The sequence below is a fragment of the Bos mutus genome, chromosome 18 (assembly GCF_027580195.1).
Source record: "Bos mutus isolate GX-2022 chromosome 18, NWIPB_WYAK_1.1, whole genome shotgun sequence".
NCBI lineage: Eukaryota > Metazoa > Chordata > Mammalia > Artiodactyla > Bovidae > Bos > Bos mutus.
In genome coordinates this window covers 16,449,406-16,475,814 of record NC_091634.1, presented here as the reverse complement: position 1 = coordinate 16,475,814, position 26,409 = coordinate 16,449,406, and the positions used below count along the sequence as shown (strand labels likewise).

Here is a 26,409-nt window from a genome sequence, read left to right as displayed (position 1 = left end):
ACAGTCAAAGGCTTTGGCATAGCCAATAAAGCAGAAATAGATGCTTTCTGGAACTCTCTTGCTTTTTTGATGATCCAGCAGATGTTGGCAATTTCATCTCTGGTTCCTCTGCCTTTTCTAAATCCTGCTTGAACATCTGGAAGTTCACGGTTCATGTACTGTTGAAGCCTGGCTTGAAGAATTTTGAGCATTACTAGCATGTGAGAGGAGTGCAATTGTACAGTACTTTGTGCATTCTTTGGCATTGCCTTTCTTTTTTTTTTTTTTTAAGTGAATATACAATTTATTTAACATTCAAACTTCATTAAGACATGTGCAATATGGCAATTTTACTGGGGGTTTAACCCTACCTAGGATGATTGCTTGCTGGGGCTTAGCAACAGGGTCCAGTTCACACTTAGCACTAATTAAATACTTTATTGAATAAATATAATACCAAACAAAATGCATTCAAATGCTAAAAAAAAATCAATTTTAAAGGCCTTTCTATTCAGGCTAATGACAAACACAATAAAGGCAGATATGCTAGTTTAACATAATTGGCTGATTTTATACAGCACTTATATCTTTTAGTCCACAAGTATATTATTAAATGATAGAGAACATCTAATACAACCATTTCTACAGAACTAGGAAATACATTTCTAAGAAAGAAAGATTTTACAGACCCCATCTTTTATACCCACCCCAACAGTCTAACTCTAAAGAGGATAAAGCCAATGACTTTCCTCACAAGAGCTCACGACTAATGTCGCTTTGCTATCAAAATCTGTATTTCTGATCCGTTATGAGCATTGAGACAAGATTCAAATATTCCCAACGAAAGAAGCACAATGCACGTTGTGATCGCCTATTCAGCAACAGCGAGCACTGCATTCAAAACTATCTCATCCCAGGAGTTAAATAAGGTCGGCCACATTCATTGGCATTTCCTCCACTGTAGTATTGTAGAAAGTCTCAATGTCACGAAGAATCCTCTTGTCTTCTTCAGTAACAAAGTTTATAGCCACACCTTTCCTCCCAAATCGACCCCCTCTGCCAGTTCTGTGAATATAATTTTCACGATTGGTAGGTAGATCATAGTTTATAACCAATGACACTTGTTGCACATCAATTCCACGAGCCAACAGGTCAGTAGTGATCAGAACACGGCTTGACCCTGATCGAAATTCCCTCATGATAACATCTCTTTCTTTCTGGTCCATGTCACCATGCAGGGCAGAAACTGTGAGGTCCCTGGCATGCATTTTCTCTGTGAGCCAGTCCACCTTGCGCCTTGTATTGAGAAAAATAACAGCCTGTGTAATTGTCAGTGTCTCATACAAGTCACAAAGTGTATCCAACTTCCATTCCTCTCTTTCAACATTAATATAAAACTGTTTGATTCCTTCAAGGGTCAATTCTTCCTTTTTCACCAAAATTCGAATTGGATCTCTCATGAATTTTTTGGTCACTTCCAACACATCCGTTGGCATTGTGGCAGAAAGCAACACCACCTGAATACTAGTATTTAATTTTTGGAAAATCTCATAGATTTGATCCTTAAACCCTCGGCTCAGCATTTCATCTGCTTCATCCAAAACGAACATTTTGATCCATTTTGGAGAGAGATATCTTCTGTTTAACATATCAAACACTCTCCCTGGTGTTCCAACAACAATATGTGGTGCTTCAGCCTGCAGTTTTTGCATTTCATTTCGAACATTTGTTCCACCAATGCAGGCATGACAAGTTGCTCCCATATAATCTCCAAGTGCCAGAATTACCTTTTGGATCTGTTGAGCCAGTTCTCTGGTGGGGGCCAATACTAGTGCTTGGGTCTCCTTGAACTCAATCTCCAACTGTTGCAGGATGGAAATAGCAAATGTGGCTGTCTTGCCAGTACCTGACTGAGCTTGAGCAATCACATCATACCCTTTAATACATGGAATAATAGCTCTCTGCTGAATAGCTGATGGCTTCTCAAAACCATAAGCATAGATGCCCCGAAGAAGAGACTCCTTTAAGTTCATATCATCAAAGTTATCAACAATCTCATTCCAGTTGCTCTCGATGACACCATCGGGGTCCCTTCCCTCTGGGCCGCCATGTTCTCTGCTGTTATAATCCGTGGAGCCACCAGACATGATCCGAAAAACCACTCAGTGCCGGACTGAAAAGGTGGCATTGCCTTTCTTTGGGATTAAATGAAAACTAACCTTTTCCAGTCCTGTGGCCACGGCTGAGTTTTCCAAATTTGCTGACATATTGAGTGCAGCACTTTCACAGCATCATCTTTGAGGATTTGCAAAAGCTCAGCTGGAATTCCATCACCTCCGCTAGCTTTGTTCATAGTGATGCTTTCTAAGGCCCACTTGACTTCGCATTCCAGGATGTCTGGCTCTAAGTGAGTGATTACACCATCATGGTTATCTAGGTCATGAAGATCTTTTTTGTATAGTTCTTCTGTGTATTCTTGCCACCTCTTCTTAATACCTTTTGCTTCTGTTAGGTCCATACCGTTTGTGTCCTTTATTGAGCCCATCTTTGCATGAAAATTTCCATTGGTATCTCTAATATTCTTGAAGAGATCTCAAGTCTTCCCCATTCTATTGTTTTCCTCTATTTCTTTGCATTGTTCACTGAGGAAGGCTTTCTTATCTCTCCTTGCTATCCTTTGGAACTCTGCATTCAATTGGGTATATCTTTCCTTTGCTCTTTTGCCTTTTGCTTCTCTTCTTTTCTCAGCTATTTGTAAGGCCTCCTCAGACAACCATTTTGCCTTTTTGCATTTGTTTTTCTTGGGATGGTCTCTATCACTGCCTCCTAAACAATGTCACGAACCTCCATCCATAGTTCTTCAGGAACTCTGTCCATCAGATCTAATCCCTTGAATCTATTTGTCACTTCTACTGTATAATTATAAGGGATTTGATTTAGGTCATACCTGAATGGTCTAGTGGTTTTCCCTACTTTCTTCAATTTAAGTCTGAATTTGGCAATAAGGAGTTCATGATCTGAGCCACAGTCTGCTCCCAGTCTTGCTTTTGCTGACTGTATAGAGCTTCTCCATCTTTGGCTGCAAAGAATATGTCAATCTGATTTCGGTATTGACCATCTGGTGATGTCCATGTGTAGAGTCTTCTCTTGTGTTGTTGGAAGAGGGTGTTTACTATGACCAGTGCATTCTTTTGGCAAAACTCTGTTAGCCTTTGCCCTGCTTCATTCTGTAGTCCAAGGCCAAATTTGCCTGTTACTCCAGGTATTTCTTGACTTCCTACTTTTGCATTCCAGTCCCCTATAATGAAAAGGACATCTTTTTTGGGTGTTAGTTCTAGAAGGTCTCACAGGTCTTCATAAAACTGTTCAACTTCAGCTTCTTCAGCATTATTGGTCAGGGCATAGACTAATAAAAGGTTAATGCTGTGTGATTCCCTTGATGGGATCCTCTCACAAAGACAAAACTATATTGTCAGGTCAGTGGTGGCCAGGGGTAGAGGAAGGGGAGGATAACTGTGAAGGGAGAGCACAAGGGAGATATTTTGGGGGTGATGAATCCTGATTCTGATGGTAGTTAAATCTATATCTAGGTGTATAAATGTCATTGAACTGTATACTAAGTCAGCTTTACTGCATGCTAATTTGAAAATGCAATCAAAGTGATAATGTCATTACACACTCATAGCTAAAATTTAAAAACCTGTTTGGAGTCAGGTGTTTGGATAATGTCCTTTAATTTGTACTTCAGGTTGGTCTAATGTTTTCGTCACACTTAGCTGGAGATTATAGGTTTGGGGAAGAACATCCAGAGGTGAGTGTACCCTTCATCACATATTATCAAAGACTACGTCGTATCAACATGATTTGTCACAAATAATGTTAACCTTGATCATCTGGCCAAGGTAATGCTGGCTTTTCCTGGGGAGGACTCTGAACTTTACAGACTTAAGTTGGCTGGGAGAGGGGAAGAAGAGGCCCCCAGCTTAGCCCAAGGGCAGAAAGCAGACAGGCCACAGCCAGTCATGCCTTATCTCAGAGAATACTCCTGTAAAGGTTGGAGGTGAGGGGGGACCTCTCTGAGGCCTGCTCTGCTCGCCCTCACCCCCAGGATCTGCCTTAGGAGGGTCTGAGGTTCCTGGAAAATCAAGAACTGCTGCTCCCCACTCTCCATTCTGCACAGGGCAGCCAGAGTTTCTCCATAGCCTAAATCAAGTGACACATCTCTCAGGTTCACATCCTCCCATAGGTTGCCATGGCTCACAGGATGAAATCCCAATCTCACGCTCTGATGGCCAAGCCCTGATTGGTCTGCTTCTGCCCCACCCCCCTCACACCCTCCCCTCAGGCCTCCCTGACTCCAGCCACTCAAACCTCACTCCCAACTCAGGACCTTTGCACTTGCTGTTCCCCTGCCTGGAACCCTTTCATTTCCCACAGATCTCTTCACGGCTATCTCACCCAGCAAATCTCAGCTCAGGTGGCCCCTCTGCTGAGAACTTTCTCTTTTTCCACTTGTCCTCAGTGCCTCTCTAGTTATTCCCTTCACAGTCATCGGTCCACCCTGAAGGCACCTTGTTTATTCGGCTGTTGATCTCCATCTCCCCTGTGAACTGTGAACTCCAGGAGAGCCACAGTCCTGTCTCAATTGGCCACCACTTGTTCCCTGGGGGCTGAACATGGGGCCTGGCACACAGTAAGCTCCTAAATTCAAATATGATCAATGGGGACTTCCCCGGTGGTCCAGTGGTTAAGAATCTGCCTTGCAATGCAGGGGATGCAGGTTTGATCCCTGGTAGGCAATGGCACCCCACCCAGTACTCCTGCCTGGAAAATCCCATGGACGGAGGAGCCCAGAAGGCTGCAGTCCATGGGGTCGCTGAGGGTCGGACACGACTGAGCGACTTTACTTTCACTTTTCACTTTCATGCATTGGAGAAGGAAATGGCAACGCACTCCAGTGTTCTTGCCTGGAGAATCCCAGGGATGGGGAGCCTGGTGCTCTATGGGGTCGCACAGAGTCGGACACGACTGAAGTGACTTAGCAGCAGCAGCAGCAGCAGGGGAACTAATGGGGCTTTCTTGGGTGGCTCAGTGGTAAAGAATCTGTTTGCCAATACAGGAGATGTGGGTTTGATCCCTGGGTGAGGAAGACCCCCTGAAGAAGGAAATGGCAACCCACTCTAGTATTCTTGCCTGGGAGACCCCATGGACAGAGGAGCCTGGCAAGCTACAGTCCATGGGGTCACAAAGAATCAGACAGGACTGAGCGACTAAACAACAACAAAAAAGGGGAACTAATACCCCGCATGCCTCATAGCTACTCATAGCTAAATCCCAGAACCACAACTACTGAGCCTGCGTGCCGCCACTAGAGAGCTATATTTCACAAGGATAGATCCTACATGACTCAGTGGAGTTCCCACATGATGCAACTAAGATCTGATGCAGCCAAAATAAATAAATACTTTTTAAAGACCCACAAATATGTTCAATGAATTAATAAATCCTGCCTTCCGCATGCCTGGAACCAATCAGAGGTTCAATGAGGAATATACTTGTGACTTAGACTCACATTTTCTATATGTTGAACCAGTTAGGAGTTCCAACTGGAGGATAAATGCCAATAACTGAAATCCCACCCAATTCATTCATTCATTCATTCAGAAGTTTCCTAGGTGACAGAGCCCAATATTCCTCTACTAGAGCAGAAATCTGGACTAAACATTTGGGATTCTGCCCTTTATATTTCAATCAAAGTCAATATCAGTGATTAGAGCCCGCCCTGATGGCATCACGCCCTGATGTACTCTCCTGTCCTGAGGAATTGGAGGCATGGCCTTTGGCTTCAATGAGGTAAGTGGAGTGCTATCTAGAAAGAGTGTTGTAAGTTAAGGGATTGAGCTAGTAGGATCCAGTTTGGACAGAGAAGGGGATAAGAGGGAAGAGAATTGGTTAGGGAATGTAGAAAAAAAGACTGGTAGGGGACCAGGCTAAAATTAAGGGAGGACCTGCACAGGAGAATGCAGAGGATTAAAGGGTGCAAATGAAAGTTGTTAGGCGGACACGCTGCAGATTTCATGGGAAGGTCATGAAGGGGGACAGAGTAAAGGATGCGGGTATTTCAAGTAGATAGATGTCTTTATAGCTGCAAAAGTCTAGAGGTCATCAGGGAACAATAAAGCATTCTAGAGGGCAGGGATAAGTTAAAATTCACAAGGGGCAGAAACGGTGTTACGGAGGACACGGATAGGGTCACTGGGTCTTGGGAAGGACTGTGGGAGATGAGAAGGGGAAATCAAGAAGGGAGAGAGATCAGACAGCTCTAACTGAATTATGTCAATAGAGGACACTGAGGTAGCGTATGGGGGCAGTGGGGTGGTGTGGGGGTGGGCCACTGTGCCCACATCAACACCTGCAGGGCGGGAGGGAGGCGTTTACAGTGCAAGTACTGCAGCAGTTCTCAGCGACACCTGTGTGTCCAGTGGTTAGGTACCAGAGTAGGGATCTGTGCTGACCAAAGCCAGTGGTGTGCACACCCATGGATTTGGCAGGCTAGCTGCAGGTGCCTGTGTAGTGACAGGGATCAGATTGAGAGACACACTAAGGGCCAGGGGCCAAACATCACCATTGGCATTATTAGATATAAGCCTGCAAACCATATGCAGAGACACAAACAAGTTTGAAAATTTTAGTGAAGAAACTGGAAACTATTTGAAGTGAAAGAGATTTGAGAAAACCAAACAAATTCTAGAATTGAGAAATATCAGGAATTGTTCTACTTGTGCTTTATTGACTATGCCAAAGCCTTTGACTGTGTGGATCACAACAAACTGTGGAAAATTCTTCAAGAGATGGGAATACCAGACCACCTGACCTGCCTCCTGAGAAATCTGTATGCAGGTCAAGAAGCAACAGTTAGAACTGGACATGGAACAACAGACTGGTTCCAAATCGGGAAAGGAGTACGTCAAGGCTGTTTATTGTCACCCTGCTTGTTTAACTTATATGCAGAATATATCATGAGAAATGCTGGACTGGATGAAGCACAGGCTGGAATCAAGATTGCCGGGAGAAATATCAATAACCTCAGATATGCAGATGACACCACTTATGGCAGAAACAGAAGAACTAAAGAGCCTCTTGATGAAAGTTAAAGAGGAGAGTGAAAAAGCCGGCTTTTTTAAAACTCAGCATTCAGGAAACTAAGATTATGGCATCTGGTTCCATCACTTCATGGGAAATAAATGGGGAAACAGTGGAAACAATGACAGACTTTATTTTGGGGAGCTCCAAAATCACTGCAGATGGTGACTGCAGCCATGAAATTCAAAGACACTTGCTCCTTGGAAGAAAAGTTATGACCAACCTAGACAGCATATTAAAAAGCAGAGATATTACTTTGCCAACAAAGGTCCATCTAGTCAAAGCTATGGTTTTTCCAGTAGTCATGTATGGATGTGAGAGTTGGACCATAAAGAAAGCTGAGCACTGAAGAATTGATGCTTTTGAACTGTGGTGTTGGAGAAGACTCTTGAGAGTCCCTTGGACAGCAAGGCAATCCAACCAGGCCATCCTAAAGGAAATCAGTCCTGAATATTCATTGGAGGGACTGATGCTTAAGCTGAAACTCCAATACTTTGGCCACCTGATGCGAAGAACTGACTCATTGGAAAAGACCCTGATGCTGAGAAAGACTGAAGGCGAGAGGAGAAGGGGACGACAGAGGATGAGATGGTTGGATTGCATCACCGACTCAATGGACATGAGTTTGAGTAAACTCCGGGAGTTGGTGATGGACAGGGAGGCCTGGCGTGCTGCAGTCCTTGGGGTCACAAAGAGTCAGACATGACTGAGCGACTGAACTGAACTGGGAATTGTTATGAAAAATCCCATGGGTGAGATTATCAGGAAATTAGACATAGACAAAGAGAGAAATGGTGAGAAGAAGATAGGTCAGGAAAAAATAAACCATAGTATGGAGGGGAAAGAAAAGGAAGAGATTGTGTGCCAGGGCTGATTCTAGGCACACTATCAGCTGCAGGGCTCCGGGCTCCTGGCTCCTGGCAGGCACTTGTGGCTGCCAGGTCTTGCCCCAAGTGCATGGCAGTGCAGACTGGGGATGGGGTTGAGCCAGCAGCATGCACTGACTTGGCTGGAGGGGCTGCCACAGGGGATGTCAGCCATGCAGGCCAGTGAGAAGAGACAGGGCTCAGCAGACTGGGCTGACAAGCAGCTGTCGGAGCCCTGACTCTCCATGTGCATTACTGTGGCCATAGAGCCTCACAACAGGCACACAATTTCTCCATTCTTGAAGAATATTTTTGCTGTGCTTGAATTTTTTTTTTTTTTTTTGCTGGCAGTTGATGTATTTCAGACATTGATGATATCATTCTACCATCTTCTAAGCTTTGTTTCCTTGCTGTTTAAAAATCAGCCATCAATCTGTCATTTCACTGAAGGAACCATTCTTAATATTTTCTCTTTGCCTTGGTTTTCTGCAGTTCTCCTAAAATATAATTAGGGGTGGATTGTAATTATTCTGTTTGGGGTTCATCAGACTTCTGGTGTCAGTCCACAGTCTGATGTCAGTCATCAGGTCTGGAAAATTCCTTGTCATTATGTCTTCAAATGTATGCTATGTGCCATTCTCTTCTCTTCTTTCTGGGATTCTAGTCATATTTACGACAGAACCTCTTCCTTTTTTTCCCCTCCATACTATGGTCGATTTAGTTTTTTTCCTGACCTATCTTCTGGTCACCATTTCTCTCTTTGTCTATGTCTAATTCCCTGCTAATCTCATCCGTGGGATTCTTAATATCAATTCCCAATATTTCTCAGTTCTAGAATTTGTTTGGTTTTCTCTCCAATCTCTGTCGCTTCAAAGAGTTTCCAATTTCTTCACTAAAATTTTCAAACTTAGGTTTATGTCTCTGCATATGGTTTGCAGGCTTATATCTAATAATGCCAATATTTGAAGTCTTTATGTTTCTCTATTTTGTTTCTGTTTTCTCTCTCACAGGTCTTTATCTTTGTATGGGTCTGGTTATGAGTTTGGCATTGTATTTGAAGGTATCTCTAAAAATAATTTGAGGCCTAGGGTAATATTATTTTCCTCCAGAATGGATTTCCACTTTTTTCTTTCAAATGAAGGAAGGAGGTCTATCCATCTGGGATGTATATGTAAGTACAACACGTGAGGCTGATGGGTGATGCCCACCCATCAGAGGATGGATGAAGCCAAGCTACATGTCCATGTTTAAGTTGGTTTCTCTATGTTCAACCTTTAAACCTTTTCTTGGCCACAGGCATCACGAGCATCATCCTGTGGTGGCTGTTCATGTTCTTCACTTTCTCTCCCCACTGTGCCTGGTGACAGATGCCCCCACAACCCAGGAGAGCCTGAGAATGCCCTGGTCCCCTCTCCCTCAAGGTGTCAGGGACGGGGGCCCTCCTTTCTCCTTGCATACCCTGTGGACTCAGATGTCCATGTCTTAACTCTGTCCCTTGGACAAAGTCTCCCTTCTCCTGGCACATTCAAGGACAATAAACCATATGAGGATATTTCTGCCTGCTGGGTGATTCTTTTCCTGTGTGTTCAAGTTCCCTTGGGGTTCATTCATTCTTTCATTCAATAAACATCACAGAGTACCTACTGTGTGTCAGGTACTGTTCTAGGCCCAGGAACACTGCACTGAACAAGACAGGAAAAGAACTTATTTCTTCTCCACACAAGACAAACACATAAACAGAATATACGTAAATAGTTTCAGATAGCGTTAAGCCCTACAAAGGAAACAGAGGAATGTGACAGTAATCAGCAGTTCTACTTAAGACTGGGATATGCTAAGCTTGGTAGGATGGAAAGAATGTTTGGCTTACTTTTGGGAAAGCCAACGTGCTGTGGGAAATAGATACTCCCCTCTTAAAAGGCACACAGAAAATCTCACCTTTTCTGGAATCCAGGGCAAGAGCAGCAGATTGAATGGAGCCTGGATCAGACTCATCTGCTAATCTTAGGGAGCCATCTGGAGAGGCAGGAGGCAACTGGAGCTCCCCCTGGGGACCCAGACACTGCCAGCTGCCATTTGGGGGAGCTCATTCTACCATGTGGCCACTGCTGCTGACAGAAGATATTTTGGAACCCTCCTAGCTTAGTAGCACCAGGATCCCATCTTGCCCACACCACCAGTACTGAGATGCCTCAGGCCAAGCAAATAGTGCAGCAGGATGAGCCATACCCACCACCAGGCTGGCTGCCTTAAGATCTCCTGAGCCCACAGCCACCCTGAAGACATGGCCCTGATCACCACAAGGCCCAGGACGCAGCCTACACCAGTACACTGGCACTAGCCCCTGGACCCCGGGTCCCTGAAGCCAAAGACCTTGGGACACATTTCAGCCCATGGGGTGTCTGAGCATCAGTCCCAGGATCACTGCCACTCCACATCCTGCCTTGTCAGGACCCAGCTAACACACCAGCAAGCCAGCTCCATGGCCCCAGCCACTCCTAGGTATATGTCTGAAGAAAATTAAAACACTAATTCAGAAAGATACATGCACCCCAATGTTCACAGCAGATTTATTTACAACAGCCAGCATGCTGTCATTCAGTTCAGTTCAGTTCAGTCTCTCAGTTGTGTCCAACTCTGAGACCCCATGAATCACAGCACGCCAGGCCTCCCTGTCTATCACCAGCTCCTGGAGTTCACTCAGACTCACGTCCATTGAGTCAGTGATGCCATCCAGCCATCTCATCCTCTGTCGTCCCCTTCTCCTCCTGCCCCCAAACCTTCCCAGCATCAGAGTCTTTTCCAATGAGTCAACTCTTTGCATGAGGCAGCCAAAGTACTGGAGTTTCAGTTTTAGCATCATTCCTTCCAAAGAAATCCCAGGGCTGATCTTCAGAATGGACTGGTTGGATCTCCTTGCAGTCCAAGGGACTCTCAAGAGTCTTCTCCAACACCACAGTTCAAAAGCATCAATTCTTCAGCGCTCAGCTTTATTTATAGTCCAACTCTCACATCCATACATGACCACTGGAAAAACCATAGCCTTGACAAGATGGACCTTTGTTGGCAAAGTAATGTCTTTGCTTTTTAATATGCTATCTAGGTTGGTCATAACTTTCCTTTCAAGGAGTAAGCGTCTTTTAATTTCATAGCTGCAGTCACCATCTGCACTGATTTTGGAGCCCCCCAAAATAAAGTCTCTCAGTGTTTCCACTGTTTCCCCATCTATTTCCCATGAAGTGATGGGACCAGATGTCACGATCTTAGTTTTCTGAATGTTGAGCTTTAAGCCACCTTTTTGACTCTCCTCTTTCACTTTCATCAAGAGGCTCTTTAGTTCCTCTTCACTTTCTGCCATAAAGGTGGTGTCATCTGCATATCTGAGGTTATTGGTATTTCTCCCAGCAATCTTGATTCCAGCTTGTGTTTCTTCCAGCCCAGCATTTCTCATGATGTACTCTGCATATAAGTTAAATAAGCAGGGTGACAATATACAGCCTTGATGTACTCCTTTATCAATTTGGAAGTTTATGGTTCCAAAAACTTATGGAACCATGTTTATGGTTCCATGTCCAGTTCTAACTGTTGCTTCCTGACCTGCATACAGGTTTTTCAAGAGGCAGGTCAGGTGGTCTGGCATTCCCATCTCTTTCAGAATTGTCCACAGTTTATTGTGATCCACACAGTCAAAGGCTTTGGCATAGTCAATAAATCAGAAATAGATGTTTTTCTGGAACTCTCTTGCTTTTTTGATTGCTGTTGTCGTTGTTCAGCCACTAAGTCATGTCCACGTGACTTTGCGACCCTATGGACTGCAGCACACCAGGTTCCCCGTCCTCCACTATCTCCCAAAGTTTGCTCAAATTCTTGTCCATTGAGTCAGTGATGCTATCTAACCATTTCATCCTTTGCCACTCTCTTCTCCTTTGGCCTTCAGTCTTTCCCAGCATCAGGGTCTTTTCCAATGAGTCAGTTCTTCGGATCAGATGGCCAAAGTATTGGAGCTTCAGCATCAGTCCTTCCAATTAATATTCAGGGTTGATTTCCTTTCGGATTGACTAGTTTGTGCAGTCCAAGAGACTCTCAAGAATCTTCCCCAGCACCAAAGTTGAAAGCACCAATTCTTTGGCACTCAGCCTTCTTTGTTGTCCAACATATGAAAGCAACCCAGTGTCCATCAACAGATAGATGAATAGAGAAGAGGTGGTGTTATACACACACATATATGGCTGAGTGGTATTCCACTGTGTGTGTGTGTGTGTGTGTGTGTGTGCACGCAAGAATAATACTGGAGTGGGTTGTCATTTCCTTCAAATATATATAGCTAGAGAATAGAATACCACTCAGCCCTAAAAAAGAATGAAATTTTGACACTTGCAACAGCATGGATGGATTTGGAGGGTATTACACCTAGTGAAGTAAGTCGGACAAAAAAAAGAAAATGTATGTCATCACTTATATGTGGAATCTTAAAAAATAAACAACTGAATGATTATAATAAACCAGCCTCACAGATAGAGCAAACAGACCAGTGGTGGTTACCAGAGGGAAGAGGAGGGGCAAGAAGGAGAGAATTAAGAGGTACTACTAGGTATAAAATTAGGAAAATTTTCAGGGATATATTTATAGCACAGAGAATATAGTCAATATTTTATAACTTTAAATGGCGTATAAGCTATAAAAATTTTGAATCAGTATGTTGTGCACCTGAAACTAATATAATATTGTAAATCAGCTATATTTCAATTTTAAAAGATAAAGGAAAAATTCCTATCTGAATTCATTTGTATTATAACGAATCTAGTTATCAGTTGAGGTGGTTCAACATGTTGAGGCTTACAGTGTCTTTTTACTCATAAACATGGTATTCCATACAGGACTTATAGAACTTTAGTTTTATTATAAATGGACTTTTCTTTCTATTGTATAATCTAACTTATTATTGGGGTAGGAGAAAGGAATTGAGTTTTTAATGTTGACATTTTGGCTATCTTACTGAACTTTTTGGTGTAATAACCCATCATTTAAGAAGCTTGAATTTTCTATGTAAAATTTGAATTTTTTTTAACAATTTAATACTTCATTTTATATTTTTTATTTTAGTTCCTTGGCTAACCTATCTGGTACAATATGAAGTATAAGCAAGCATCCTAATCGCATTTTTATTTTTGTATGAAATTGTTCTAATGTTTTACCAGTCACATAACTGATATAGACTTCTAATAAAAATTCCATCTGTTCAAAACATTTTCTTCTGATCTCAGCTTGCCAAGATTTTTTAAAATAAAAATTTGTTGATTATATCAAACATTTTCCAGCACTGATTAAAATTTAATTCAGCACATTAACAAAATTATAAACCATCCTTGTACTCCTGAAAAAACCTTCAGTTCAGTTCAGTTCAGTTGCTCAGTCATGTCCGACACTGCGACCCTATGAATTGCAGCACGCCAGGCCTCCCTGTCCATCATCAACTCCCAGAGTTTACCCAAACTCATGTCTCGAGTCGGTGATGCCATCCAGCCATCTCATCCTCTGTCGTCCCCTTCTCCTTCTGCCCCCAATCCCTCCCAGCATCATGGTCTTTTCCAGTGAGTCAACTCTTCGCATGAGGTGGCCAAAGTATAAGAGTTTCAGTTTCAGCATCAGTCCTTGCAATGAACACCCACGACTGATCTCCTTTAGGATGGACTGGTTGGATCTCCTTGCAGTCCAAGGGACTTTCAAGAGTCTTCTCTAACACCACAGTTCAAAAGCATCAATTCTTTGGCACTCAGCTTTCTTTACAGTCCAACTCTCACATCCATACATGGCCACTGGAAAAACCATAGCCTTGACTAGATGGACCTTTGTTGGCAAAGTAATGTCTCTGCTTTTCAATATGCTATCTAGGTTGGTCATAACTTTCCTTTCAAGGAGTAAGCGCCTTTTAATTTCATGGCTTACTGGTTCACTATCCATTGCAGTTGACCTTTGAACAAGGAGGAGGTTAATCTGTGTATGACTTAAGAGTCAGTCCTCCGTATCTGCCGAAGAAGGCAATGGCAACCCACTCCAGTACTCTTGCCTGGAGAATGCCAGGGATGGCGGAGCCTGGTGGGCTGCTGTCTATGGGGTCACATAGAGGCAGACACAACTGAAGCAACTTAGCAGCAGCAGCCTCCATATCTGCAGTTCCTCCAATTTGCAGATTCAACCAAACATGGACCATGTAGTACTGTAGTACTTACTACTGAAAAATACCTGGATATCAGTGGAGCTGCACAGTTCAAACTCATGTTGTTCAAGTGTAAATTATATTCTTTTAATGCATGGTGGATATTATTTACTTATATCTCATTTTGTGCCTCTATTTGTAAACGAATTTATTACTTTCCATTTTGGGGCCAATCTCTCAAGTTTGCATTGGGGCTGTGCTGGCAATATCACATGGGTTAAAGAGCATTCCCGGTTTTTCTGTGCTCTGAAACCATTCCTATTACAGTGGGAATTCTTTGCTTCCTAAAGCTGGAACAAGCCTGCAGAATCTCCTGAGTCTGGGGCCTTTCTCCAGTAAGTAAATTTTGACTACTTTTTCTTCTTCATGCAGTATGAGGAACTTCAGCCACTGTTCTTAACACCCTGTGAATTTCCATTACCAGTCCATAGTTTCCATTTATGCAGACTAAGGAATGAAGCCCAGGGAATGAGAAAGACAAATTTCAGATCAAACAGTGACTGAGTGGAGTTGAGGGTCCTGAACGTAGGGAATGGAAAACTTAACCTCTATATTCTTAGGGTCTCCGTCCTGAGTCTTAGCCACTGGACCACCAGGAATGTCCCTTACCTTCCTCAATAGATACAAAGTTACTCAAATAATCTTTGAGTAACCTGTGAGTCCCTGAACTGAGTTTTTGTTTTTCAAGAATGGGACAATTTATTCCAAAGGTATACAATTTATGTGCGAAGATATTTTCTCCTTCATTTCTAATATTGTATCTTCTCCCTTATTTTGCCTGTCTTATAAGAGATTTATCAGTTTTTGCTCTTTTCGAAGAAACCATTTTTCATTTCATTGCTTTTCTCTACTTTTTTTCCCTTTTCAATTTCATTTACTTCTAGTCTTATACCATGTTCCTTCTCCTTGCCTTGGCTTTATTTTGCCCTTACATTTTTCCAGTTTCTTAGATTGGCAGCCATGATTGTTAATTTGAGACATTTTTATTTTCTGATATAAGATGTGAAGTTGTACATTTCTAAGCACTGCTTTAGCTGCATCCTATATATTCTGCTATGTTCTATACCTTATTTTTGATCAGTTAAAAACATTGTCTAATTTCCCTTGATTCATGAGTTATTCTGACTTATATGGTTTATTTTCCAAGTATTTGGAAAAATTTTTTGTTAAGATTTTAGTTTACTTTTACTAGGTTAGCACATTAAATCTTACACGTTCTCATCACAAGAATTTTTTTATTCTTTTCCTATTTTCTTTTTATGATATCTGTATGAGAAGATGAATGTTAGCTGAACCTACTGTGGTAATCATTTCACAATACATATTAATCAAATTGTTAACTTGCATGTCTTAAACTTATACAGTGATAATTATTTCGCAATAAAATTGGAAAAAAATTTCCACGTGTATGTAACAAACACCATACACTTAGTGATTTAAAACAACAGTCATTCATTAACTCACAGTTCTACTGGTTCAAAATCTTGGAATAGTGTGGTTGAATTCTCTGGTTAGGTTCTCACAAGGCTGATATATCAGTGTGTCAGCTGAAATGTGGTCTCCTCTGGAGCTCAGGACATTCTTCCAAGCTCATGTTGTTGTGGCTAAACTCAGTTCCCTGTGGTTTGGGGACTGAGGCCATCCTCTTTTCCTTGCAGGATGAAAGTGAAAGTCGCTCAGTCGTGTCTGACTCTTTGTGACCCCAGAGACGATACAATACATGGAATTCTCCAGGCCAGAATACTGGAGTGGGTAGCCTTTCTCTTCTCCAAGGGATCTTCCCAACCCAGGGATCAAACCCAGGTCTCCTGCATTACAGGTGGATTCTTTACCAGCTGAGCCACAAGGGAAGCCCAGGAATACTGGACTAGGTAGTCTATCCCTTCTCCACTGAATCTTCCAGACCCAGGAATCAAGCCTGCATTGCAGCTGGATTCTTTACCAACTGAGCTATCAGGGAGGCCCTCCATGACAGATTGGAGATACCAAAAACAGAATCTATGCCATAGTCACAAATAGATTGAGATGCACTGGGCTAGTGGGTACTGAGGTCTAAAAGGTATATTGTTTAGAGTCATGCTAGAGGCTGTAAAAAATAAACCCTCATCAAATCAGCAGCTCACAAGATACAAGTTTATTTCACACTATCACAACCTTTCAATGTGAGTATTTCTAGTGACCCATAGATTAAGCCAGGGATCCATGCTCCTTTTACTTGGTGATTCCACCATGTCCTAAGGGCTCAGAGTCCTTTGAGTCTGGGCAGAGGATGAAAGAGTTAAAACCTTCACTTTTCCCGACATCAATATAACCACACATCTCTGTTTTGTGTTTGTGTTGCATACCTTCCCTCCCCCAAATCTTTGCTTTTATCCTATATGCATCTTTAATGTGACTCTTATAGACAGGATATAATTGGATCTTTTTAAAAACTGAATTCTGAAAATCTTTATAATTTTTGTGTTTATCACATGTACATTTAATGTAATGGCTGGTATGTTTGGCATTAAGTCTACCACTTTATTATTTGTTTTATTTGTTCCCTCTGTTTTTTGTTCCTCTGTTTTCCCTTTCTGGCTCCCTTTTGGATTGTTTGAGTATTATTTCACTACTCCATTTTAATTGATCTCGTGATTTTTGAGTATATGTCTTTGCAAATTTTGTTCGTGGTTGCTGTAGGGAATACAATAAACATGCTAGCCTAACCAAAATATTTCACAACTCAGGTGGAATATAGCAACCTCCCACCATGTTGGTCCCTTCACTCCCTCTCCTTTATATTTTAAAAAGTTAACCATATGTATTACATCTACATACAATGAAAATCTCATCAATGTTATAATTTTTGCTTTCAACTGTAATACACAGTTTCAAGAATTAAAAGGCAACCAGTCTATCATGTTTACCCAGATCTTCACCATTTCTATTGCTTCTACTTCTTCCTGACATTCCAAGTTTTCCTTTACTAAAGAATTAACTTTGGTTTTCCTTTCAGAGCAGGTCCATGCCAATGTATGGTGTTGGCTTTTTTCATCTGAAACTATCCTTATTTCACCTTTATTCCCAAAGGGCATTTCCCCCAGATACGGAATTCTAGATTGACAGTTCTTTTCTCTCAGCACTTATAAATAATGTTTCTCTTTCTACTGAAGGTCTGGTTTTTTGTTTTTTTTTTTTAAGAGACAGCCTTTATTTGAAATATTTTTACACTGAAGAATTCAAAATGTGGTAAGTTCTGGAACTGATTGACCTGTACTTAAAAGGAACTGTTGACAAATATTCACCAGAAATAATCTGAACAAGCAAGAAAATACGGTTAATACTACTGAAACCTACTAAAAGAATTCCAGGACATATGGTTTCTATGACACAATGATACCTCTTAAGCACTGTCACAGATATGAAACTGACTGCTCTTCTAGACACACAGCAGTATAGTTAACAACATTCAATCACTTTTGTTCTTTCTTGACTATATAAAAATTAAAATACCAATTAAAAAACTAATACAGTCTTCTCTTTAAATGTTACAGATACAATTTCCGTATTTTCAGTCAATAGCAGTGTGGCTTCAGAGATTTTTCATTCACGAGCCAAACAACAATCTGCGCAAAGGGAACTGATAGTCTATAGGCTCACAGTGCAAATGAAGAGTTTGGGAATGCAACAACTGACATTTCTAAAACAGGAAACAGACAAAATTCTTAGGAGACACACAGTAAGTTCTTCTAAGCAGCTGGCCACAGAACTAGAACATTGGTTAATTTCACTGGTGATTTCAGTGGGAGTCCAGATGTTTCCAAACTCAGCTTGAACGCTCACCTTCGGCTTTGTATTTTGCTTTTCCAGTTTCACTAGTGACACAAACATGATTCAAATCCCTGAAGTATTCATTATAGTCGAGGGCATATCTCACAAGGAAATTTTCTGGAATTTCAAATCCAACAAAGTCTGGTCTATACCCAACATTTTGAGGGGTCCTTTTCACCAGCAAGCTTGCAACCTTGCCCATCTTTGGATTATGCTGCTTGACCAAAGAAAGCAAAGTTTGCATTGTTTTGCCTGTGTCCATTAAATCTTCAACAATCAAGACATTCTTACCAGTTAAAGTTGAGAGATCATCTCCTCCAATGACTTTTATGTCACCTGTTGACTGGTCATTACAGTAATTACAGGATTTATCAGTCTGATAAAACCCACAGTCATAGGAATAGATCTATCACTATTTCTGTTCAGTGCTTTGATGTAATCCAGCAAGTCAGCAAAAAATTTATAGGCCCCCATTGAGTACACAGAGGGCCACGATGTGATGGCATCCCATCTCCATCACATCTCGAGCAAGCCGTTCGGTCATGTCCGTTATTAGTCCACAAGGAATAAACACCCTTTTCAAATCCTCAGCATAATGGCTGAGTATACAAAATAAACCTGGTTCATCATCACTAATCATGACGCTGGGGCTGCTGGTCGCGGTAACGCAGCCAGCCGGCACAAGGGCTGAAGGAAGTATGGGGAGGAGCTGAAAGTCTGATTTCTGATAAGCCATTTCATTTAAATTTTTGTCACTCCAAGCAAACTATTCAAGAAAGTCTATTATCAAGTTACTTCAAACTCAGAACTGCCTTCTTGAAGAAGTATCAGCCGAGGAGTATTGGTAACATAAGACAACATCGCGTCAAAGAAAAATCATTAAGAGGGTTTGAAGTGGCGATTGTTGGGGAGCGAGTGTGAACTCGGTGGCCGCTTAGCGCCCCCCACCTGCCCCTTCCGGTCATTGCCGCCAGTTGGGGGTCCTCGGGTCCGTGGTCACCCTCGGCTCCAGGTACCGCATCGGGGGTGCGTGGCGACACAAGGTTCATGGCCTCCGCCGCGTCTCCGTCATCCTTGGTTCTCAGGACCTCGAGTCTGGCGGCGGCCCCCAGCTCCTACGGGGTCTTGCGAGGGGACCTGCCGCACCCTGCCCACCCTGGCGTCTGCACAAGAACTTGCCGTACTTCTACCTCGCTGGCTCCGTGGTCTTCAACATGTGCTTGCAGTTACGCTTTCAGAACCCTGATGAAGCCGCCAACATTTCAAACCACCGTTATGGCCGACTCCCAAGAAGTGGAGAGCTGAGAGCGATGAGCCCCGCTGTCTCGCCAGAGTGCCTGGGCTCCCTCTGCGGCTGCGCTCTCCACTCTTAGCAGAGCTCCTGGGCTGTCACTGAGACACGGCCGAGAGAGAATGAGGTAGAGGAAATGACGCGATTGCGAGAACAGAGACGACTTCAGTTAAGACCCAGTTCAGTTTAGTTCAGTCGCTCACTCGTGCGACTCTTTGCGACCCCATGAACCGCAGCACGCCAGGCCTCCCTGTCCGTCACCAACTCCCGAAGTCCACCCAAACCCATGCCCATTAAGTCGGTGATGCCATCCAACCATCTCATCCTCTGTCGTCCCCTTCTCCTCCTGCCCCCAATCCCTCCCAGCATCAGGGTCTTTTCAATGAGTCAGCTCTTCACATCAGGTGGCCAACGTAGTTTCAGCTTCAACATCAGACCTTCCAATGAACACCTAGGACTGATCTCCTTTAGAATGGACTGGCTGGATCTTCTTGCAGTCCAAGGGACTCTCAAGAGTCTTCTCCAACACCACAGTTCAAAAGCATCAAATTTTCCGGCGTTCAGCTTTCTTTATAGTCCAACTCTCACATCCATACATGACTACTGGAAAAAACTATAGCCTTGACTAGACCGACCTTTGTTGACAAGTAATGTCTCTGCTTTTTAATATGCTGTCTAGGTTGGTCATAACTTTCCTTCCAAGCAGTAAGCGTCTTTTAATTTCATGGCTGCAATCACCATCTGCAGTGATTTTGGAGCCCAGAAAAATAAAGTCAGCCACTGTTTCCACTGTTTCCCCAATTAAGACCCACAACCATATTTAAGAAACTGTACATCCTTAAAACAAAAACAGAATGAACAGGATGTGTTATAAAAGAGAAGGCTACCAAAATTTTCAGGACAAAAATGTACAAGCTCAAGGTACATATTAATTTAATAAATCAGTAGATTTCGGGAACATGAGACTGGATTATAAACTGGGCGTTAATTGAGTAAGAAGCTGGAGATCTTAAGGATATACTGTGGAAGGCATATAGTTTTTCATTCCACAAGTGAAAACAATGATAATCAGAAACTTTCAGTGAAAAAATAACAAGGAAATCAAAAATAAAACAACAACTGTACAGGAACTCATCCTTCAAATACCAAACAATGTAAAGTGTTGCAAAATTTTGAGCAGAGGGTTGGAATGTATGAAAGTGGACTCTATTTTAGGGTCCCAACTAGTAGCATGCAGTTCTAGACCTTGGAGCCAACAAGAAGGAAATCTAGTCATAGCACAAAGCATTGTGATATATTGAGTCACATTTAAATAATCATGATCATGTAAAAGCTGAAAAAATCATTAGAAATCATTAACCTTTTAAAATTTGAGGTTAAATACACATAAAATTAGAGCTTCCCTGATAGCTCAGTTGGTAAAGAATCCACCTGCAGTGCAGGAGACCCCGGTTTGATTCCTGGGTCCTGAAGATCCGCTGGAGAAGGGATAGGCTACCCACTCCAGTATTTTTGGGCTTTCCTTGTGGCTCAGGTGGTAAAGAATTCACCTGCAATGTGGGAGACCTGGGTTCAATCCCTGGGTTGGGAAGATCCCCTGGGGAAAGGAAAGGCTACCCACTCCATATTCTGGCCTGGAGAATTCCATGGACTGTATAATCCATGGGATCGCAAAGAGTCAGACAGGACTGAATGACTTACACTTTCACACATAAAATTTGCCATTTTAATCATTTTCAAGTGAAACATCCAGTGGCATTTTGTGCATTTACTTTGCTGTACAACCATCACTGCTGCTCAACTTCAGAAGTTACAGATCCCAAATGAAAATGTACCCATTTAAGTAGTAAATCCTCCTTTCCCCCTCCCCATAGTCTCTGGCAACTACTTTCCCCTCCAGCTTTACTGAGATATAATTGCGATGAAATTGTGTCATTTTAAAGTGTACAGTGTGTTAGTTTGATATCCTTTCTATACTGTAGTGTTAATATTATTACCACTGTAGTGTAGCTAACAATTGCATCACAACAGATAATTATTAGTTCTTTCTTGTGGAGAGAACATTTAAGATCTATTCTCTTAGCCACTTTCAAGTACGTAGTATGATATTATTATTTGTAATCACTGCATTGTGCATTAAATCCTCAGAAGTTATTCATCTTCTAACTTGAAATTTGGTCCTTTTGAGCAACATCTATTGACAGACATTTATTATTTCTTATTTCCATATCTTGGCTATTGTGAATAATGTTGCAATAAACACAGGAGTGAAGATCTTTCTTCCAAAGCCTCTTTTTATTCCCTTTGACTATATACCCAGCAGTGGATTGCTGGATCATATTTTTAATGTTTTGAGGAACTTCCATACTGTTTTCCTTAGTGACTGTACCAACTTATATTCCCACAAACACTATACTAGGGTTTGCTTTTCTCCACATCCTCACTAACCTTCATTATTCCTTGTCTTTTTGATGACAGCCATTCTGACAGGTGTGAGGTGATATCTCATTGTGGTTTTGACTTGCATTTCCCTGGTGATTAGTGATATTGAACATCTTTTCACATGCCTGTTTGCCATCTGTACATCTTTGGGAAAATGCTTATTTGGGCCCTCTGCCCATTTTTAAACTTTTTATATTGGGTTATATGAGTTCTTTATATATTTTGGATATTAATCCCTTTTAAGATATATTATTTGCAGATTATCTTCTATTCAGTAAGTAGCCTTTTCATTTCATTGATTGTTTCCTTTGCTATGCAAAAGCTTTTTAGTTTGATTGGGTCCCATTTATTATTTTGCTGTTGTTTCCCCTGCTTGCAGAGACAGAGTTTAAAAAAATATTGCTAAGGCTTATGTGTAAGAGTGCCTTTTACTTCTTTTCATTCCTTGATTCCTCTGTTAGGACTTCCAGCATTATATTAAATAAGAGTGGTGAAAGTGGTCACCCTTTCTTGTTCCTGATCTTAGAGGAATAGTTTCAACATTTCACCACTGAATGTGATGTTTGCTGTGGGCTTGTCATATATGGCGTTTATTGTGTTGTGGTTACTCCTTCTATACACAATTTATTGAGAGGTTTTTTAAAAGAAAGTATTATTATGAAAGACTGTTGTATTGTGTCAAATGCTTTTTCTCCATGTTTTGAGATTATCATATGATTTTTTTCTTTCATTCTGTTCATTTAGTCTATACCATTTATTGATTTGTGGCAACTGCTTTTCTACTTTTGTTCTGTATGCTGTTGAATATGTCTTGTTTTAGTAATTGACAGTGATGCTGCTTTCAATGTCTTCTACTCTTCTAGCAACCCTTCTCATGAAGGGCTAATACTCTTAGATAAATTTATTTCCTCTGGACAGATTTTCTTTTTGCTGCCATCAAACATAATTTAATTAACGCACCATTGGTAAATGCTTTCCTTGCTTGACTCACAAATGAGCCATTCAGAAACCTACTTTGGTTGCAGCCTCATTTTCATGTTTTCCTTTTTTTGTGAAGAAATTCTACTGTGATGAGATATTCTCTTTTTCATTTTTAAATTTTTCTGAATATTTATTTCCTGTGAGCTAGGGATATTGCATTGAGTACTTAGTTTGATAATGTCAACATATAGTGTAATCTTTCATCATAGTCACATTATCATCGCATAATGAACACAATGTTTTGCAGTCTATTTCAATAACACAATAATTCACATTTAAAAGTCGACCCTTAGAACTTCCGTAGTGGTCTAGTAGTTAAGACACCACGCTCCCAATGCAGTGGGGATAGAGGGGACAAGGGGTTCCATCCCTGATCAGGGAACTAGATCCTGCATACCACAACTAAAGATCCCCCATGCCACAGCGAAGACCGAAGATCCCATGTGCGTCAACTAAGACCTGCCGCAGCCAAATAAATATTTTTTAAAAAGAGAAGAAATTTGTTTTGTAACTAATAATCTCCTGAAATAAAAATCTCTAGATCCAGATGGCTTCACTGGTAAATTATTACCAAACAAATAACATCATTTCCACACAATCTTTTCCAGAAAAATAGAAGAGGAGAGAGTATTTCCCAACTCATTTTTTGAGGCCAGCATTGTCTTGATATTAAAACCACATATAGACTATGAATAGAACACTACAGACCAAAACCTCTTATGAATATAGACGCAAATTTCTTGATGAAATATTAGAAAATTTAAAATAGAAGTTTATGAATAGAACACACCATCACCAGCTGAGGTTTCTCCAAGACTGCAAAGCTGGTTCAATATTAGAAAGTCAATCAATGTAATCCACTCTATGAACTACTGAAAAAAGGAAAACCACATGATCAAGTGATGCAGAACAGGCATTTGAGGAAAGTCAACATACATCTACAATAAAAGTGGCAAACCAGAACTAAAGCAAACGTCCTCATCCTGAAAAGGGCATCTACAGAAACCTCTAGCTAATATTATATGTGGTGATGAAAGTGGGAAGGCTTTCTGCCTTAATATATGCAACAGGTAAGGATGTCCACTCTCACCATCCCTGTTCCACGTCAGACTGGGAGTCCTCATCAGCACAGTACGTCAGAAAAAGAAAAAAGAAAGGGCATACAAATAGTAAACGAAGAAATAAAAACTACCCTTATTTGCAGATGACATAAGTGTCTAAGTAGACAATCCCAAGGAATCCGTACACACACACACACACACAAAGTTAGAATTGGTAAAATGAGTTAAGCAAGATTCAGGTTGCAATACGTTTTCAGTTAGCCCCCAAATAAGCAATTAATTGGATGTGAATCTAAAATGTTACATTTACAAGCTGTGTGTGTAACTTTGGCTGCTGCTGAAAGAAATCAAAGATGTCTGAGAATTCCCTAGCAGTTCAGTGGTTAGGACTCCATGCTTTCACTGCTGAGGTTTCAGGTTTGATCCATGGTCAGGGAACTAAGATCCCATAAGCTGTGTGGCATGGCCAGAAAAAAAGGAAGAAAGAATCAAAGAAATCTTAAATAAATGGAGAGCCTTTCTACAGTCGTGAATTGGAAGACTCAACATCTCTCCCAAACTGATAGGAAATTTTAATGCAATTCCCACTGAAAAAAAAAAAAAAAAAAACCTAGCAAGATTTATAGATCTAGACAAGCATTGTCAAAACACTTCTGAAAAAAAAGAATAAAGTCAGAGTATTCACATTACCCAGTTTTAAGAATCACTATAAATCTACATTAATAAGAGTGTGGTATTGGCAAATGAATAAACACAGGTCAACAGAACAGAATGAGTGCAGAAAGAGACCCATAATTTATTTACTGGCCGTCTTTGGTCAATTTATTTAGAAATGTGTCCAAAGGCAACTTATCAAAGAAATAATCATGTTTTATGGTGTTTAATTGGACCACCATATGTAAAACTCAACTAATCCCAATGAAAACTTCACATCTTATACAAGTATAAACTCAACATGGATCATAGATCTAAATGTAAATTGTTAACCTATCAAACTTATGGGAGAAAACATAAGTGAAAACCCTGAATTAAGCAGAGTTCTTAGGCATAATACCAAAACACCTCCAGAAAAGAAAAAAAAAAAAAAAGTAATTTAAACTACCCCAAGGGCTTCCCTGGTGGCTCAGCTGGTAAAGAATCTGCCTGCAATGCGGGAGACCTGGGTTCAATCCCTGGGCTGGGAAGATCTCCTGGAGAAGGGAAAGGCTACCCACTCCAGTATTCTGGCCTGGAGAATTCCATGGACTGTAGAGAATTCCATGGAGAATTCCATGGAGAATTCCATGGGGTCACAAAGGGTCGGACAGGACTGAGCAACTTTCACTTTCACTTTTAAACTACATCAAAATTAAATCCTTTGATCCGCAATGGATACTGTTAGAAAATGAGAAAATTAAGCTACAGACCCAGAGAAAATATTTGCAAATCATACATCTGATAAAGAATTTTTACGCAAAATATACAAATGACCCTCAAACTTAACTGCAATAAAAAAACCCAATTTTTTTTCTTTATGGAAGAAAGACTTGAACTGACACTTCATCAGAGAGGATATGTGTGTTAGGTCACTTCAGTTGTATCCAACTCTTTGCAACCCTATGGACTATAGCTCACCAGTCTCATCTGTCCATGGGATTCTCCAGGCAAGAATACTGGAGTGAGTTGCCATATCCTCTTCCAGGGGATCTTCCCGACGCAGGGCAGGAGGCAAATAAGCACATAAAATGCTGTTCATTCTTGCAAAGATCGCCCTTTACTGCTGAAGTACCAACTTGTTAAATGATTCCTCTCAAGGTGTCTGAAGTAACCTGAGACTCCTAGGCTCATATCTCTCCGCACCAAGTGGTGTCTCTCACTTGCTGGGATTGATCAATCATCAGAGAGAATTGGAGGAGTCTGAACTCCTTCAGACCAACCAGCAGCCAGATGAGAATTTGCTTCCTCAACCCTAGCACACAACCTCTAATCAGTCAATAGAAGTAGAATGATAGAATAGGAGGCGGGGTCTGTCTGGTCTCCATGGTAATCCCTGGCAGATTGGCGTGAGGGACGACAGGCCCTGTGTTACCTTAGTAGTGCCAGATCCATATGCCCTAATGGAGGTGAGGGGGCAGGGAGAGAATTTATGGGGTGACAGGAGGGAGAAGGAGAGTTAGAGGGAGTGGGGAATGAAGGGGCAAGAAGAGTTTAGAGGGTAGAGAGGGTGTAGAGAATTATTTAGGGAGAATGGATTTTGGAGAACTGGAAGGTTGTAATTAGTGGAAGGAGAAGAAATTCAAAGGATCACCAAGCTTGTTTCAGAGGCAGAGGTGTTAGGAGGAACAAGTCAGGTCTTTAAAAGGGGACAGAGAAGACGCTATGAGTGGACAAGGAGAGGACTCAAAGTTTATAGTTGCTCTAAGAAGGTCTGAGAGGAGCCAAGTGAGAGGTTACTGAGGAAGGCAGGAGTTTAGGGGTGAACAATAAGGGTCAGAACAGGACCATGACAGATTCATAGGGGCAAAATGAGTGATATTATTATAAAAGGGACAAGCAAATAGCTAGTAAAGACATTACAGGTATTATAGGGTGAAAGTTTTTAAGGAGACAATGGAGGTTTTATACATGAAAAGTGAGTGT

At 41.5% G+C, this 26,409-nt stretch overlaps 1 protein-coding gene and 2 pseudogenes across 1 annotated transcript; 1 reads left to right on the top strand and 2 right to left on the bottom strand.

Moving 5' to 3' along the window:
* Positions 1-249: 249 nt before the first annotated feature.
* Positions 250-2,152, bottom strand: LOC102274059 (eukaryotic initiation factor 4A-II-like). Its single transcript, XM_070387922.1, has one exon. The coding sequence runs from the start codon at positions 2,124-2,126 to the stop codon at positions 900-902; it is 1,227 nt and encodes a 408-aa protein (XP_070244023.1). The 5' UTR covers positions 2,127-2,152; the 3' UTR covers positions 250-899.
* A 15,858-nt stretch (positions 2,153-18,010) lies between these two features.
* On the bottom strand, positions 18,011-19,064 carry LOC102268765 (hypoxanthine-guanine phosphoribosyltransferase pseudogene; annotated as a pseudogene).
* On the top strand, positions 19,063-19,388 carry LOC102269041 (small integral membrane protein 10-like protein 1; annotated as a pseudogene).
* Positions 19,389-26,409: the final 7,021 nt, after the last annotated feature.